This window comes from Leucoraja erinacea, chromosome 3 (genome assembly GCF_028641065.1).
Source record: "Leucoraja erinacea ecotype New England chromosome 3, Leri_hhj_1, whole genome shotgun sequence".
NCBI lineage: Eukaryota > Metazoa > Chordata > Chondrichthyes > Rajiformes > Rajidae > Leucoraja > Leucoraja erinaceus.
In genome coordinates this window covers 57,654,440-57,673,280 of record NC_073379.1, presented here as the reverse complement: position 1 = coordinate 57,673,280, position 18,841 = coordinate 57,654,440, and the positions used below count along the sequence as shown (strand labels likewise).

Here is an 18,841-nt window from a genome sequence, read left to right as displayed (position 1 = left end):
CTGTACTCCACAACTTGAGATTTGTAATAGAAAAAAGCACATGTGGTAAAAGTGCACATTGTCAGATTTTAATAAAGGCCATTTTTATCATTTTTGCTATCACCATGTAGAAATTACAGCAGTGTTTATACATAGCCCCCATAGCATGCTCAATTGGGTTCAGATCGGGTGATTGACTTGGCCATTCAAGAATTGACCATTTTTTAGCTTTGCAAAACATTTTTGTTGCTTTAGCAGTATGTTTGGGATCATTGTCTTGCTTGTGGAATGAACTGCCAGTCCATGAGTTTTGAGGCATTTATCTGAACTTGAGTAAATATGATTCATTATTCAGAATTCATTATGCTACTAATCATCAGCAGTTGTATCATCAATGAAGATATGTGAGCCAGTACCTTCAGCCGCCATACATGCCCAGGCCAGAACACCCCCACCACCTTGTTTCACGGATGAGGTGGTATGCTTTGGATCTTGGCAGTTCCTTCTCTACTCCATACATTGCTCTTGCCATCACTCTGATGTAAGTTAATCTTCATCTCGTCTGTCCTCAAGACCTTTTTCCAGAACTGTGGTTGTTCTTTTAAGTACTTCTTGGCAAACTGTAACCTGGCCATTCTATTTTTGCGGCTAACCAGTGGTTTGCATCTTACAGTGTAGCCTCTGTATTTCTGGTCATGAAGTCTTTTGTGGACAGTGGTAATTGACAAATCCACGCCTGACACCTAAAGAGTGTTTCTCATCTGTCGGACAGGTGTTAGGTGTGGATTTGGAATATGTTATTATAGAGCAAATTCTTCAGTCATCAGCTGCGGAGGTCTTCCTTGGCCTGCCAGGAAGACGTGCCAAAACACTCTCGGCAGTCCTGCACCGCAGCCAGGATCGATCCCGGCTCTCCGGCGCTGCAATCGCTGCCGAACCACCACTGGACCATCCCCCCACCCACCTGAGAGCCTCCACACGCCCGGGGGTGGCCAGAGGCGTCGGGAGTCAGACGGGCGCGGTGCCCCCAGGCCCACAGCCAGTGCAAAACCCAGCTCACTCTGCCTGTCCTGCCAGGTTAACCAACAGCCCTGTCTGGATTGAGACAGGGCTGTAGGCGAGACAGGCAGTTGAGCTGTATTTAGTGCTGGATTGAGCTGAAATTACCGTCCACAGAAGCCTCGCGCGTGTGTGTGAGTGTGCGCATGCGCGCGCGGCCGCCAAGATATTCTGTCTGCGGGCCCCTCCATATTTTGGTTGCGATTTCCCTGCCTGATAGATGTTGTCCGAGGAGCGCTGGCCTTCCTTCCCACCTCCTCTGTCCCTTCCTCTCTCTCTTGTACGCCCCCTCCACTCCCCTTATCCTGAGACCCCTCCTCTCCATCCCGCACCGATCCCCATTCCTGCCTCTATTCAGTCCTCACTGACATCCCCTGTGCTTCCCACTACCCCTCCCCCCATCTATTCATCCTGCACTGATCTCCCTAGCCACCTCGCATTGATTCTCCTGCCACTCCCCATCAATCCTACACTGGTCCCCCAATTCATCCTGTACTGACCCCCCTTCCCATTCATCCTGCACTGCTCACCCCTTCATCCTGCTTTGCTCCCCCCATCCATCCTGCACAGATCCCCCCCATTCAACCCCACTGTCATCCCCCGCGCTCTCCCCTCACAATATTACCTACTCCAACCAACACGCCTGCCTCAATCCATCCAATCCGCACCGATTGCCTTCTCAAGCCCCCCCCCCCCCCCCAACCCCATTGTGCTAGAAATGTCTTCAGAGGTATCATTGGCTATTTTTGATAACGAAATGCGATCAAACATGTTTTAATTCCCAATGTTTTTATTTGTTTTAATCCATAAAGATGGATTCATTAAATTGTGAACACGTGAAACATTAAAACTGCAGTGTTCGATTGTCACTGACACGTTATTACAGAATTCATTTTAATGGCAAATCAATGCTCTTAATATGGATTATCAGTACTGTAGTTATTTAATGACACAACATTCACAACGATTTATCCAGGTTTTACTTCGACAGTCTGTCAGATACATCACAAATTTGGTCAGGAGATATTGTAATGTTAATTCTGAAGTGGGTATGATGGAAAAAGCATTTATCAACAATTTTTTTTTTAAATGATGCTTACAAACTGGGTATCTTCATTGCCACATACATCTAATCTGAATGTCTGGTAATGTGGCTTCTTGACACCTTTAAATATATTACCAAACATTTGCTGCATTTATGTCCTTTGGCCATCTCTTGTTAGTTAGTGTAATGTTTAACCTGTCAGATGGGTATAGTCAGTTTTAACAGCTATTATCATAAAATGCCTTTAGAAAATTCCTTGCAACCTGTATATTTTGTTGTGGATAAATTATGTGGGAAGCGAGAGTGTATATGTACCAATAGCAATAACGACCCATGCTATGGCCATGTCATGATAATTTTTGGTCCTTCACAGAAAACATGTTTGCATCAATCTGTAGTGTGCATGGTTAAGCATATATGTTATCAAGGCCCAGGATTTATTGACAGAGGTTGATCATACGCTGAATAATCCAACCACATTTTTGTTTGGAAGTGGAAAGAAATAATAAAAATTGCATTAATTGCAATGTGTAAAAAGATTTGAGATGCCATATTATAATTTGGCTGCATGTCATTGTGGTATATATCATAGAAACATAAAAACATAGAAATTAGGTGCAGGAGTAGGCCATTCGGCCCTTCGATCCTGCACCGTCATTCAATATGATCATGGCTGATCATCCAACTCAGTATCCCGTACCTGCCTTCTCTCCATACCCTCTGATCCCTTTAGCCATAAGGGCCACATCTAACTCCCTCTTAAATATAGCCAATGAACTGGCCTCGACTACCCTCTGCGGCAGAGAGTTCCAGAGATTCACCACTCTCTGTGTGAAAAAGGTTCTTCTCATCTCGATTTTAAAGGATTTCCCCCTTATCCTTAAGCTGTGACCCCTTGTCCTGGACTTCCCCAACATCGGGAGCAATCTTCCTGCATCTAGCCTGTCCAACCCCTTAAGAATTTTGTAAGTTTCTATAAGATCCCCTCTCAATCTCCTAAATTCTAGAGAGTATAAACCAAGTCTATCCAGTCTTTCTTCATAAGACAGTCCTGGCATCCCAGGAATCAGTCTGGTGAACCTTCTCTGCACTCCCTCTATGGCAATAATGTCCTTCCTCAGATTTGGAGACCAAAACTGTACGCAATACTCCAGGTGTGGTCTCGCCAAGACCCTGTACAACTGCAGTAGAACCTCCCTGCTCCTATACTCAAATCCTTTTGCTATGAAAGCTAACATACCATTCGCTTTCTTCACTGCCTGCTGCATCTGCATGCCTACTTTCAATGACTGGTGTACCATGACACCCAGGTCTCGCTGCATCTCCCCTTTTCCTAGTCGGCCACCATTTAGATAATAGTCTGCTTTCCTCCTTTTTTTTGCCACCAAAATGGATAACCTCACATTTATCCACATTATACTGCATCTGCCAAACATTTGCCCACTCACCCAGCCTATCCAAGTCACCTTGCAGTCTCCTAGCATCCTCCTCACAGCTAACACTGCCCCCCAGCTTAGTGTCATCCGCAAACTTGGAGATATTGCCTTCAATTCCCTCATCCAGATCATTAACATATATTGTAAATAGCTGGGGTCCCAGCACTGAGCCTTGCGTTACCCCACTAGTCACTGCCTGCCATTGTGAAAAAGACCCGTTTACTCCTACTCTTTGCTTCCTGTTTGCCAGCCAGTTCTCTATCCACATCAATACTGAACCCCCAATGCCGTGTACTTTAAGTTTGTATACTAATCTCTTATGTGTGACCTTGTCAAAAGCCTTCTGGAAGTCCAGATACACCACATCCACTGGTTCTCCCCTATCCACGCTACTAGTTACATCCTCGAAAAATTCTATAAGATTCGTCAGACATGATTTACCTTTCGTAAATCCATGCTGACTTTGTCCAATGATTTCACCACTTTCCAAATGTGCTGCTATCCCATCTTTAATAACTGACTCTAGCAGTTTCCCCACTACCGATGTTAGACTAACTGGTCTGTAATACCCCGTTTTCTCTCTCCCTCCCTTCTTAAAAAGTGGGGTTACGTTTGCTACCCGCCAATCCTCAGGAATTACTCCAGAATCTAAAGAGTTTTGAAAGATTATTACTAATGCATCCACTATTTCTGGAGCTACTTCCTTAAGTACTCTGGGATGCAGCCTATCTGGCCCTGGGGATTTATCGGCCTTTAATCCATTCAATTTACCCAACACCACTTCCCGGCTAACCTGGATTTCACTCAATTCCTCCAACTCCTTTGACCCGCGGTCCCTTGCTATTTCCGGAAAATTATTTATGTCTTCCTTAGTGAAGACGGAACCAAAGTAGTTATTCAATTGGTCTGCCATCTCCTTGTTCCCCATGATCAACTCACCTGTTTCTGACTGCAAGGGACCTACATTTGTTTTAACTAATCTCTTTCTTTATCATGTCTTGATTGGTGAATATGTTAGTTTGTGACTTTATTTGAAGCAGAAATAATATGTGAATGCTTCATTGAGCATAATTCCGACTGGTAACTACGCACTTCGTCCGAGCACGCATCGTGCAAGCCATCTTAAATGACCACCTAAACTGTCATTTAGCAACCTACAAAGCTGCCAAGGTTGCCCGGCTGGCAACAGGGGAAAAAAGTTAAGCGAGAGCCCTGATCTGACAATGTGCACTTTAACCACATGTGATTTTTTCTATTACACATCTCAAATTGTGGAGTACACAGGCAAATAAATAATGATGGGTCTTTGTCCCAAACATTATGGAGGGCACTGTACATGTATCTGAGAAAGTAGTTATTTATACCATTTGTGATGAAGTTAGTAATTAACACGACAATGATTTAGTTTATGCTATAATCTTTAAATAAAATCTCACTTAATTATGAATTTTCTCCAAAGTGTAAAGATCAGTTTACTTGCTGCTGTATTTTATACATAAGATTTTAAAAAATTTGTCCTACCTCCTGTCTGCTCATAAACTCAGTTTCCTCTCTTCGGATGATATCAAGCAATTTCACAGCCAATTGCTGGTTAAATACAGTAACATTTCCATCTGATGTACATTCCATAGCCACGGCAGAAGATGCTATTTGCAGTAAGGGCATCACTAGGACTAGGGCTACCTTGGGCGAGGCGTGCACGGGTGACAAAGAGAGGATCTTCAATGCTGTCAGTATTAAGAAGAACTACATTTTAATCCATACATTACCCTATATATTTTATGTACATGAAAAAATTGCATATTTTCATTCCATGTGGAAAAGTCTTCAAAATTCAAGTAGTAAGAACATTGTTCAGACAGTTTTGATTGTATTATTAAAATATCAAAACTATATTCTTACTAATGTTTATAACAGTGAATTGCCACAACTGTAATGCTTGATAAGATTATGACATCATACTATGGACCTGGCAGTGCACTGGGTCACACCACTAGATTCTCAATGTTCTCAATCACTGATTCACAATGTTCTCAACCACTGATCATTAATGTCTTTCAGGAAAGAAAATCTATCATCTTTATTCTTCCTGGCCCACATACAACATCCAGACTCAAAGCAATTGATTCTGGGGGAACAAAGGATGGACAAGCAATGCCAGTGATGGCAGTGACCCGCCGAGTTACTCCAGAACTTTGTGTCTTTATTTGGTACAAATCAGTATCTGCTGTTCCTTGTTCTTACATTATTTCTCTCATCAATATGATATAATATACTTAACAGCTACGATTGGATTATTGGTGTGACATTGCAACACTGGTACAATAAAACACAAGTTTCAAGGCTCCATGAATTTCACTGAGCTCACTTCACCAGCAGAAGGTGGTAGAGCGAGCACAAAGCATGTCACTCTAAGAATAAGGCCATTTAGGACTGAGATGAGGAAAAACTTTTTCACCCAGAGTTGTGAATCTGTGGAATCCTTTGCCACAGAAGACAGTGGAGGCCAATTCACAGCATGTTTTCAAGAGAGAGTTAGATCCAGCTCTTAGGGCTAACGGAATCAAGGAATATGGGAAAAAGCAGGAACGGAGTATTGATTCGGATGATCATCATGGGGGCGGGGCGGGAAAAAGAAAGGAAGAGGCGGAGACAGTAGGCTGTGGGAGAGCTGGGAAATGGAGGGGAAGGAGGGAGAAAGCAAAGACAATAACTGAAATTAGAGAAGTCAATGTTCATAACGCTGGAGTCTTAACTACCCAAGCAAAATATGAGGTTGTGGCAGCTCCCAAGAATCTGGCCATTTCCACTATCGAACCCCTCGGCACGGGAATGGATGAGTCCGGGGGCGGCCCTTAACTACAGGGATAAAGGGCAGGGGTTTAGGTGCAACCTCCCTCTTGCAGACTCGTCTGCTCAGGAGAAGGACAGTGATTAAAATACCTCCCGAAACACCTGGCTCCTCGCCTTCATTTCGAGATTATCGTCACGCTACATTGGTGACCCCGACGCTCCATTGTTGTCATGTTGGAGGCAAAAGACAGAGCTGCCCGCCCGTCCATCCCACAGGCTGACCGGGCCCTGTCTCCCGACGTGGTCTCTGTTAAATTACCTACCTTCTGGACCGCCCGGCCTCGTGTCTGGTTTCAGCAGGCGGAGGACCAATTCCTGCTGTGGGGCATTACAGCGGGTGACACCTGCTACTACTACCTGGTGAGGGCCCTTGACCAAGACATGGCCGGAAAGGTCACTCAGTTCCTCGCAGACCCCCCGGCCACCAAGAAATACCTCGGCCTTAAGGAGCTCCTGCTCCAGGATTATGGGCTTAGCAGGATGGAGCGTGCTGCCAGGTTCCTTCATATGGAGGGCCTAGGCGACCGGTGGCCATCTAGCCTCCTCAACAAGACGGTCGCGCTCCTGGATGGGCACATGGCGTGCCTAATGTTCGAGTACACTTACCTCTGCTGCCGGCCTACATCCGCCTACAACTTACCAACGCCTCCTTCGCAGACATTAGGGCCCTCGGTGGGCGCGCCGACTCGCTGTGGATGGTACGCCCGGATGACGTCAGCGCGCTGCCCATCACTCCAGCAGCGCCCAATTTCCTCCGGTTGGGCGGGGGAGCTGTGGAAGGAGTGACAGCTGCATCCCGGAGGCCTGTGCGATCGCCCCCGCGGTCATGGCGGATACCGCACCTGCAGTAAAGCACCAGCAGGCTTGAAGCGCCACCAGCAGGAGGCACTGGTGCTATTACCACCAGCGCTGGGGTGTTGCAACAGGACAATGCCGTCAGCCATGCACGCCCCCGGGAAATGCCGGGGCCGGCTGCCAATAGTCCCCGCGGCGGCCGGCCAGATTCATCGCCTCTTCGCCTGGGATCGACGCTCCGGGAGTCGCTTCCTCGTGGATACCGGGGCAGAGCTGAGCGTCCTGCTCCCTTCATTGGCGGACATTCGTTCCGGTAAGCGGTGGCCCGTCCTCATCGCGGCGAATGGCAGCCCCATCCGCACGTATGGGGTTTGCACGGTCCTGATCGTGTTCGGCTCCTGTCATTTCTCGTGGAGGTTTACCATCGCTGATGTCGCCCAACCGTTGCTCGGTGCCGACTTCCTCTGGGCTCACTCCCTCCTGGTGGACGTCAGGCATCAGCGCTTGGTCCACGTCACCACGATGGAGCCGATCACGCTGCGTTTGGATGAGCCGGTTGTACGCCCCCTGTCCTCCGTGGATTCCTGCTTTGCTCGGGTCTCGGCCGCGTTCCCGGACATCTTGACCCCACCGTTCCGGTCGTCGACCCCCAAGCACGGGGTGATTCATTTCATACCGACTACCGGCACACCTCTCCACGCACGAGCATGCCGACTGCCGCCGGATAAGCTACGTCTGGCACGGCAGGAGTTCCGCACGATGGAGACCTTGGGGATCGTCCGCCCTTCAAACAGCCCACTCCACATGGTCCCTAAGGCAAGCGGGGGCTGGCGACCCTGCAGGGATTATCGGTGGCTGAATGCTGATACCACCGCAGACCATTGTTTGGCTGTGAACCTCGCCAGGTGCCGGTTTGGGGTGACCACCATCGACTTCCTCGGCCACCGCGTGACTTCGAAAGGAGTGATTCCCCTGCCGGACAGGGTCGACGCCATCCACCAGTTTCCCCGTCCATACATTGTGCGCAGCCTACAGGAGTTCGTCGGGATGGTGTCTTTTTTTCACCGTTTTGTGCCATCCGCGGCCCACATCGTGCGGCCGCTTTATCAACTCCTGCCGGGTGGGACGTCGAGTGGACCGACGAGGCAGTGGAGGCATTTGACAGCGCGAAGGAGGCCCTCGCTCAGGCTGCACTGCTGGTGCACCCACGGAAAATGCCCGGCCGCCCTTATGGTGGACGCCTCGGAGTCGGCAGTTGGTGCCGTGCTGGAACAACTGACGGACGGGGGTTGGCGGCCCCTGGCCTTCTTCAGCCGGCACCTCAACCATGCCCAGACGAAGTACAGCGCTTTCAACTGTGAGCTCCTGGCTCTGTACCTGGTGGTGCGCCACTTCCGCTACTTCCTAGAGGGCCGACCATTCACCGCTTACACAGACCACAAGCCGCTCACGTTTGCCCTGGCAAAGGTTTCCGACCCCTGGTCCGTACAACAGCAATGGCAGTTGGCGTAAATCTCCGAGTACACCACCTCCATCCGCTTCATCCAGGGAAAGGAGAACCGGGTGGCCGACGCGTTGTCCCGCCTCGCCGTCAACACCGTTTTCGAGGTTGCGCCCGACATTGACCATTCTGCCCTGGCGAAGGCTCAGCTCACGGACGGTGAGATGCCCGCCTACCGGACTGCCATCTCCGGCCTTCACCTTGAGGATGTCCCTCTCGGCTCTGGAGGAGCAACAATCCTGTGCGATGTGTCGTCCGGTCAGCCGCGCCCCATTGTCCCTGCCGCCTGGCGCCGGAGGGTTTTCAACGGGATCCACGGGCTGGCTCACCCATCCATCCAGGCGACTACGGCACTTATGGCTCCTCGGTTCATGTGGCACGGTTTACATCGGGGAGACTAAGCGGAGGTTGGGCGATCGTTTCGCCGAACACCTCCGCTCAGTCCGCAATAACCTACCTGAACTCCCGGTGGCTCAGAACTTCAACTCCCCCTCCCATTCCCAATCCGACCTCTCTGTCCTGGGTCTCCTCCATTGCCAGAGTGAGCAACACCGGAAATTGGAGGAACAGCACCTCATATTCCGCCTGGGTTGCTTGCATCCGGTGGTATGAACACTGAATTCTCCCAATTTTGCTAGCCCTTGCTGTCTCCTCCCCTTCCTTAACCCTCGAGCTGTCTCCTCCCATCCCCCCGCCCTCGGGCTCCTCCTCCTCCCATTTTCCTTCCTTCCCCCCCCCCCCCCCCCCCCACCCCACCATCAGTCTGAAGAAGGGTTTCGGCCCGAAACGTCGCCTATTTCCTTCGCTCCATAGATGCTGCTGCACCCGCTGAGTTTCTCCATCATTTTTGTGTACCTTTGATCTTCCAGCATCTCCAGGAATTTGGTTTACCACGCCGGCGTTTCGACAATCTCCACGTGGACATTGTGGGACCTCTCCCACCGTCCCGGGGCATCACCCACCTCCTCACGATGGTGGAACGCTTCACGCGGTGGCCGGAGGCCATACCGCTGGCCGATACTTCAATGGCTACATGCGCTCGTGCGTTGTCCACGCACTGGATTGCTCACTTTGGGGGTGCCGGTGGACATCTCCTCGGACCGGGGGCCACAGTTCACCTCTGAGCTGTGGTCGGCCATGGATCACTTGTTGGGTGAAGGCGCGACTCTCCGGTCCGGACTGGATGGACGAGTTGCCGTGGGTCTAGCTGGGCATCCGAACTGCGCCTAAGGAGGACTTGGCCTCATCCTCAGCGGAGCCCGTTTATGGGTCGCCACTAACGGTGCCTGGGTAGTTCGTGTCGTCGGCGCCAGGGCAGCATGGAATGCCCTCAACCACTCTACAGCACCTTCGCGAGCGAGTTGGCAGGCTCACGCCCGTGCCGATGTCCTACCATGGCACATTCCACCCTCACGTGCCATCAGCCCTCCGGGACTGCCCCTATGTGTTCCTGCGCCGTGATGCCCACCGGACGCCTCTCCAGAGGCCATATGAGGGCACGTTCCGAGTTCTGGAGCAGGGACAGGCACCCTTTGTGTTGGACACGGGGGGGGGCGGCCGGAGGCCGTCGATTGACCAGTTAAAACCGGCAAATTTGGACATTGACCAGATGTTGGCCACGAGGTCGCCCTCCTTTGCGGCTCCCTCCGCCTGTCCCTCCACCTGTCACTCCGCCTGTCCCTCCACCTGTCACTCCGCCTGTCCCTCCACCTGTCCCTTGACCTGTGCCTCCGCCGGCCCCTCTGTCAGACGACTTCCGTACGCGGTCCGATCGGGTTGTACGCCCGTCGGTGCGCTGCGTGCCTCCTGTTCTGGGGAGGGGGGGGGGGTCCTGTGACGGCTCCCAAGGGTCGGGCCATTTCCACTATTGAATGGATGAGTCCGGGGGCGGCCCTTTGCTACAGGGATAAAGGGCAGAGGTTTAGGTGCAACTTCCCTCTTGCAGACTCGTCTGGTCAGGAGAAGGACAGCGATTAAAATACCTCCCAAAACACCTGGCTACTTGCCTTCATTTCGGGATTATCGTCGCGCTATGATGTTACTCCAATTTGCGGCGGGACTCACTCTGGCTATGGAGGAGGCCCAGGACAGAAAGGTCGGATTTTGAATGGGAGGGGGAGTGCTGAGCCACTGGGAGATCGGGTTGATTATTGCGAACTGAGCGGAGGTGTTGGGCGAAGCAATCGCCAAGCCTGCGCTTGGTTTCACCGATGTAGAACAATTGACACCTGGAACATCGGATGCAATAGATGAGGTTGGAGGAGGTGCAGGTGAACCTCTGCCTCACCTGTAAAGACTGCTTGGGTCCTTGGATGTAGTCAAGGGGGGAGGTAAAGCGACAAGTGTAGCATTTCCTGCGGTTGCAAGGGAAAGTACCACGTGGTTTGGGTGGGAAGGGTCGAATTGACCAGGGAGTTACGGAGGGAACGGTCTCTGCGGAAAGCAGAAAGGGGAGGAGATGGGAAGATGCGGCCAGTGGTGAGATCCCGTTGGAGGTGGCGAAAATGTCGGAGGATTATATGTTGTATGCGATGGCTGGTAGAGTGGAACGTGAGGACAAGGGGGAGTCTGTCCTTGTTATGAGTAGGAGGATGGGGAGTGAGAGCGGAGCCGAGCGATATAGAGGAGACCCCGATGAGAGCCTCATATATAATTAGACAGTTATCAAACAAGCTAACTCATTCCAATTTCCACTCAAACAATAAATCGTTCTAGCAAAATTCTCTTATGAGTTTCCAAAAGATGATCCAGAACTTCTGACAGCTTGTACAGTAACAAAGGACTTTGTGTTTAATATAATGGTACAAATGTCAGCGGAATTATATATATTTTAGTATAAGCCATCCAAAAAAAATAAATAGATTCCTCAACAGTATTTTATTCAACAGACCCCCGACAATGTTTACCAAGAGCTACAAATAGGTTTTTTGTAAAGAGAGTGAAAAGTACGAGTTATACTTTAAAATTCATTTGCAGTGGTCAACCTTCTTTATGTGAACTGATACTGTGGGACCCATTAAAATAAGTATTATGTTGAAAATGAAAAGGTCAATTCAGATAATAAAAGTTTGTCCCCACGAATGAAAATATGGAGCACCATAAAGTTAAATGGCACTTTCAGAGTAAAACTGTGTTCTTGGTTTTTAATCTAAATTTCAAAAGATTTTAGGTTGTGGCTGCAGATAACAAACCGCTATTCAGAAAACCATTCTACCTAATTAAATTGTCAAGTGAAATATAGGAGGCATCAGCCATAAGTATTTCATTCAGGTTTGGTCTTTGCAGTCTATTCAATAAAACATGTAATGAAGGATATTGCCTGGAATTACAGTATTTTGTATGCATGTACTTGCAAGGGTTTAGTTTAGCAGAAAAAAAGTCCATTGACATTTAATGAGTCCCATTTACTCAATGCATGAATAATAAACCACAAATAGTCTTTGTCGTTTCCTTAGCTTTGGATAAATGTAATTCTGCAATAAAAATGCCTTCAGAACTACCGTTGAATTTCAAAAGTAGATTAATAATTGCTACATGCTCTACAGGTAGTTCTGCTATAACGTAATAGCTACAATCACACAAAACACTACCGAAAATAGTGTAAGAAAACAAATTGTGTAAATGGAGAAAAGGGGAACTAGGAGTTATTAAAGTGTTTCAGTCCATTGAAAATAATGTTCTTTTTAATCGCTTGACGTTTACTTTCATTACTACAAGTTAAAATATTAAACCCTTTGATTAATAGGGTGTCATTGCACAATGTCAATAGAAGCAATCGTGTCAATTTCAATAGTCAGGAGCAGTAAAAGTGACAGACTGTTCTCAGGAGACAATGGTGTCTGATTATTGCTAGTGGTTACCTGGAAACACCAGAAACAGTTTTTTGTCCCCAAGCCAGCTTTCTTTCTGCTTTTCATTTCCAAAGTAGCTTTTAAGTGGTTTTCTGGTTCCTGTTAGCAATCATATTATATCCATTTTGGCCTACATTGTACAAATAGAGATCCCTAATTCATCGCTTGTGTTATATTCAATTCACGGCATGAACATGCATGTTACATCAGAACTACAGGCATTACAGTGGAGGGCATCAGAACATAAGCTCAAGTTTAGCACAACGTAAGCTAAAGGAAAAGGTCTTCATCTTCTGGGCTTGATTTCCCTGCAGCAATTGAGCCAAAGTGCAAATAACACCACAGTGTCAGGAATGTTGCACCTACCCATATCAACATCCCTAACATTAAGGTGCCAATTACACTTGCATTTAGCTCCAATAGGTAGGGCCCATTATTCACATGGACAACACCAGACGTCTGAAATAGACATTCTACTCTGAACACCGTTATAGGCAGACTACCAGACAAACAGAGGAAACAATTCTTGGATATTCTCAAAGTCTCCATGAGTGTGATTAACATTGTCACTGACTACCAGGAATTGATGACAAATCAGAATGGTGGAGATTCTGGAGTGCTGGAGTGACTCAGGCAGCACCTCGAGTGAATGGACAGGCAGCATTTTGGATCGGGACTCTTCGTCAGACTGATTGTTGAGGGCAGAAAGCTGGAAAAGAGGTGGGGACAAGGCAAAGCCAGGCACGTGATAGGTGGGTACAAGAGAAGGAAGAGGAAAGAGGGTATTACCTAAAAGTTGTGAATTCAACGCTCATACCGTTGAACCGCAAGTTCTATTCCCCAAACAAGTTGACAGGGTAGCATGACGGAACAGGGAGCTGTTAGTGCTCTTGCCCCACAGATCCAGATAATTGCGACCTTGGATGCTCTCAATATAGAGTTTGCATGTTCTCCCTGTGAGCTTTGGGTTCTCCCTGGGAGCTCTGGTTTTCTCCCACTTGCCAAAGATGCATTGTTTGGATGTTTAATTCAATGGTGTAGATGGCAGGAGAAAGAAAGGAGGGGTGGGGAGTTGATAAATATGAGAAAAAAAAGAGCACTGGCCAGGTGAGTGCTTGATGGTTAATGCTTGGTAGTGGGCCATGGAGCTATTTTCATGCTGTATGATTCTAAGACTAATCTTGTCATTGTTAAGAATGTGCCTCTTTAAGGCTAGTGAGATACTGTAGATAAGCAAACCAACATTATCTTAGAATCTGAATACATTTATTATAGACTGTGCCATGGGAAAGCCTCTTAAGATTTGTGAGGCCATTAATTTATTGGAGTCATTTCAGTATGGAAATTTACCGTGGTTAAGGCACAAAGTGAACTTAAGAGAAAAGAATAATGCTCGTGAAGGAAGTTGCATCACTTTTGATTCTTTCAAATGGAAAAGAAAATTGGATGAATGTGGTCCTGACATATGTATCTTGCTTCCCAGGAATTCTCGTTCATGCTTAACTCCTAGGTAGCTCAGTGCTCCAATAGCAGAATGTCTAACATTGCTCTTTGTAAAAAAAATTGCGATACAGCAGCGTTCCAGAATATCAGTTACAGAACATATGTAAATAAACTATATAAATGTATGTTGTTAAATCTGTTGTTTGGAACACGGGCTTTTGCACACATTAAAGCTTTTGTTTTGTTTAATCATCTAATTAAAATCGGCATTTAAAAACTAAAAAACTTCAAAAAAGCATTCGGCTTCCGGAGGGCGATCCGGCTCGGGGCTGGAACGGTGCTCCGGTGGCTGGGACGGCGCTCTGGCGGCGGTGACCTGAGTCCGGGGTTCAGCCGTGGGCCAGCGGCTGTGTCCGCTGGACTGGAGGGCGGCAGCTTCAACCACCCTGGGCCGCGGTGTTTGAGCCGGCCCGTTTGCGGGGTTCGGTGAGCTGCGGGACTGGTTGTACCATCGCCCGGTGGGGAATCGCCTCAGCGCAGAGGGAGAAGAGGAGGGAAGAGACTGCAGCCCTAAGATTTTTGCCTCCACCACAGTGAGGAGGTGCTTGGAGGACTCACTGTGGTGGATGTTAATTTGTGTTTATTGTTGTTTATTATTGTATTATTGTATGTATGACTGCAGGCACGAAATTTCGTTCAGACCGTAAGATCTAAATGACAATAAAGGTAATTCTATTCTATTCTATTCTATTCTATTCTATTCTATTCTATCGATTACATAATTGGTATTACTGCAGAAAATTTGAGGCTTTCCATTGGGGTTCTACTTAAACCTCACGCTACAAAAATACCTGTAACTCTCAATTTGAACGCAATCCATTCATTCTTAGATCAATACAAAACCACCTGGTTAAACTATTTTTAATACAACAGCAGTTCGATAATAACATAAGCATGCTATTCCGCAACATTCTTGAACGTCACTGAGATGCCTCTGACTCAGATTTACCATGAATGTCTCTTCCCTTTCCCACATCTGCTTCCAACAGCCAAACAGATCACAAAGTTCCTTTTGTCTGAAATGCTACAACTCCTAAGTTCTTGGCCACCAACAATGCGCCAGTGTCTAATCAGTGGACGATTGTTTTTGTTTATTGTACCCATCATGAAAGAAAAGCGAAATGGCCCCCACTAAAAACAACTGATATAGGATTTGGATATCTGAATTATTCTCATAAAATAGTCTTCCCAAGTCATCAACTATGTTTTCAAGTTTTGGTAAAAAATGACGATTATCTGTTAGGAAAATATAAATCACAATTAAAAATAAATTAGATGTATATTTAAAAAACTAGAAATAAAAATATGTTGGGACATAAATCAAATATACACATGATCCTATCATCATATCATATCTATAAAATTAAAAGTCTCATCTTGACCACTTCCTGTCTGCGCTGTATATTGATTTTAGGAAAAAACGCTACCCAGTTAGAAGACCACGCCTCCCATGTGGGCTATGGGTAGGGGACGGGTGCGTTGGGGGAGCAGACCCAACGGGTCTGCACTTGGTCTAGTAACTATTAAAAGTCTGATCTTGTATGTGGATTTGTGTGTTTATTTGTTCGTGTGTGATCACATCTTCGCAAAAAAATCTATGTGATAACAATAAAATGTTTGCATATTCCGGTAGAGATTTTTGCCCTGGAGTCCAAAATCTGAAAATTTCAGGCTTTATTTCTCGACTTATTCCTGAAAATGTTTAAAAATACTTTAAAATTTAACGTTTTTTCCTGTTAAAATCATTCTTCACAGCTTCCAACACACTTTGATACAAAGTTGCAATACAGGAACACTGGCAGCAACACTGAACTTTTTAGCTCAATGGCATCTCACAGCAAGTGCACATTTGCAACAATGTTGCCATCAAACTCCTGGCAGGACAGGAGGGGTAGGGTCAATTGCAATTGGGAAGATGCTGTTGGGATTCTTTTTTCAAATCCAGTGCTGGGGGAGGCTCACGAGCTATGATCTTTGCTGAGGTGTGCTCGAATCTTGCCTTCGACAACGGGTTAAGTTGGAGGACCACGCCTCCCATGGGGGCTACGGGTAGGGGACAGGTGCCTTGGGGGAGCAGACCCAATGGGTCTGCACTTGGTCTAGTAGTACTTAAAACATTAGACTCGTATAGTGAATCCAGATCATTGAAAATCATTATTTGTAATTGATATTTTGGTGCACATCAGATCATAACGGTAATCTTCAAGTGTATCCCAGTTAACTAGGGAAATATTTATTTTACTGCTTGGCTGGAAGCCCTACTTTAACTGTATGAACCATCAGATCCGGCAGAGCTTGCAGCAGCTGCATGGAGCAGTGGCAGAAGCTAATTGCATCACTCTTGGCCAGGCCAATCACTACTCACTCAATCCAGCGTCACCAGAATGCCTTAAAGTGAGAAAATAAGGAACTACATTTTTCCTTAGGCCAAGATCAGACTTTTCAGTAACTTGACACTTGAACGATGACGGAACATGGCACCCCTTTGCATGCTGTCCCAGAAGAGGATCTACTTGCAATTGTATTTTACTTGTGGATGATTGTACTCATGCATTGTATGATTTGGCTGGATTGCATGCAGAACAAACTTTTCACTGCATCTCAGAATGTATTATAATAATAAATAAAACTAAATTAACTATTTCACAGTTTAGTTGATCTGAGGAAAGGAAAATCTGCAGGCATTCCATTCTACTCATTTCCCTTGAGGTCAGCTAGAAGTGACAATTCTCATTTCTACTGCAACAACTGTCATCCTTTGCTTAAGATTTTATTTGAGTGCCTAAACTGAGCTGTTTTTTTCCCTGCACCCAACTGTCATTTAAGTTCAGGCTTACCAAGATTTAAAATTACCTCCTGCTGACACGCCGGAGTATGGAGTAGTAGTAGGCTCAGTCCAACAAGCATCTTCTCAGTAGGAATACTCTGTAAAGGTTTATGTAAATTGTAATAAAATAGATTAATTTCCTGTTCTAAAACAAAAAGTTCCATACATTTAATCTGCACCAAAACACAAAATATTATTTTTTAAAACAAGATACAAAAGTCTGCAAATGCTGGAATCTGAAGCAAAAATTAAAGCTCTGGAGGAACTCAGCAGATCGGGCAGCATCTGAGGAGGGAATAGACAGATAATGTTCAGATCAGGATTAGTCTGAAGAAGGGTCCCAACCCAGAGGACCTAGGGTAACTGATGGAGGAACTGAGGGAAATTCACATTAGGCAGTAAATGGCGTTGGGTAGACTGGTGGAACTGAAGGTAGATAAATCCCCAGGGCCTGATGGTCTGCATCCCAGGGTACTTAAGGAAGTGGCTCTAGAAATTGTGGATGCAATGGTGATCATTTTCCAATGTTCTATAGATTCAAGATCAGTTCCTGTGAATTGGAGGGTAGCTAATGTTATCCCCACTTTTTAAGAAAGGAGGGGGAGAGAAAACAGGGAATTATAGACAAGCGAGCCTGGCGTCGGTGGTGGGGAAGATGCTGGAGTCAATTATAAAAGATGAAATAGCGGCACATTTAGGTAGCAGTAACAGGATTGGTCCAAATCAGCATGGATTTACAAAGGGGAAATCATGCTTGAATAATCTTCTGGAATTTTTTGAGGATGTAACCAGGAAAATGGACAAGGGAGAGCCAGTGGATGTAGTGTACCTGGACCTTCAGAAAGCGTTTGATAAGGTCCCACATATGAGATTCGTGGGCAAAATTAGAGCACATGGTATTGGGGGTAGGACACTGGCATGGATAGAAAATTGGTTGGCAGACAGGAAACAAAGAGTAGGGATTAACGGGTCCCTTTCAGAATTGCAGACAGTGACTAGTGGGGTACCGCAAGGCTCGGTGCTGCGACCGCAGCTATTTACAATATACATTAATGATTTAGATGAAGGGATTAAGAGTAACATTAGCAAATTTGCAAATGAAACAATGCTGGGTGGCTGTGTGAACTGTGAGGAGGATGCTATTAGGATGCAGGGTGACTAGGACAGGCTGGGTGAGTGGGCAGATGCATGGCAGATGCAGTTTAATGTAGATAAATGTGAGGTTATCCACTTTGGTGGCAAGAACAGGAAGGCAAATTATTACCTGAATGGTGGCGTTGGGAAAAAGGGAAGTACAACGAGATCAGGGTGTCCTTGTTCATCAGTCACTGAAGGTAAGCATGCAGGTACAGCCTGCAGTGAAGAAAGCTAATGGCATGTTGGCCTTAATAACAAGAGGAGTTGGGTATAGGAGCAACGAGGTCCTTCTACAGTTGTACAGGGCCCTAGTGAGACCAAACCTGGAGTATTCAGTGCAATTTTGATCTACAAATTTAAGGAAGGACATTCTTGCTATTGCAGCGTAGGTTCACAAGGTTAATTCCCGGGATGGTGGGACTGTAATACATTGAAAGCATGGAGCGATTGGGCTTGTATACACTGGAATTTAGAAGAGCGAGAAGGAATCGTCCAGAAACATATACAATTATTAAGGGATGGACACGCTAGATGCAGGAAACATGTTCCTGATGTTGGGGGAGTCTAGAACCAGGGCCACAGTTTAAGAATAAGTGGTAGCCCATTTATAACTGAGATGAGGAAAAGCTTTTTAATCCAGAGAGTTGTGAAACTGCGGAATTATCTGCCACAGAAGGCAGTGATTCAAGATTCAAGAGAATTTATTGTCATGTGTCCAAGATAGGACAATGAAATTCTTGCTTGGTTGCAACACAACAAAATATAATAGGCATAAATAAATACAGAACAGATCAGTGTGACCATATATATATATACACACACACACATAAATAATCAGATAAAGTGCAATGGGCT

At 46.5% G+C, this 18,841-nt stretch overlaps 1 protein-coding gene across 3 annotated transcripts in view; it reads right to left on the bottom strand.

Moving 5' to 3' along the window:
* Positions 1-18,841, bottom strand: part of focad (focadhesin) — a 228,058-nt gene that overhangs the window by 121,006 nt on the left and 88,211 nt on the right. For all 3 annotated transcript variants that reach the window (XM_055632770.1, XM_055632768.1, XM_055632769.1), the window contains exons 9-10: positions 16,860-16,947; positions 5,041-5,246 (exon numbers count right to left, since the gene is read on the bottom strand). In XM_055632770.1, coding sequence (XP_055488745.1) covers positions 5,041-5,246; positions 16,860-16,947 — 294 coding nt within the window. The remainder of the gene's footprint in view (positions 1-5,040; positions 5,247-16,859; positions 16,948-18,841) is intronic.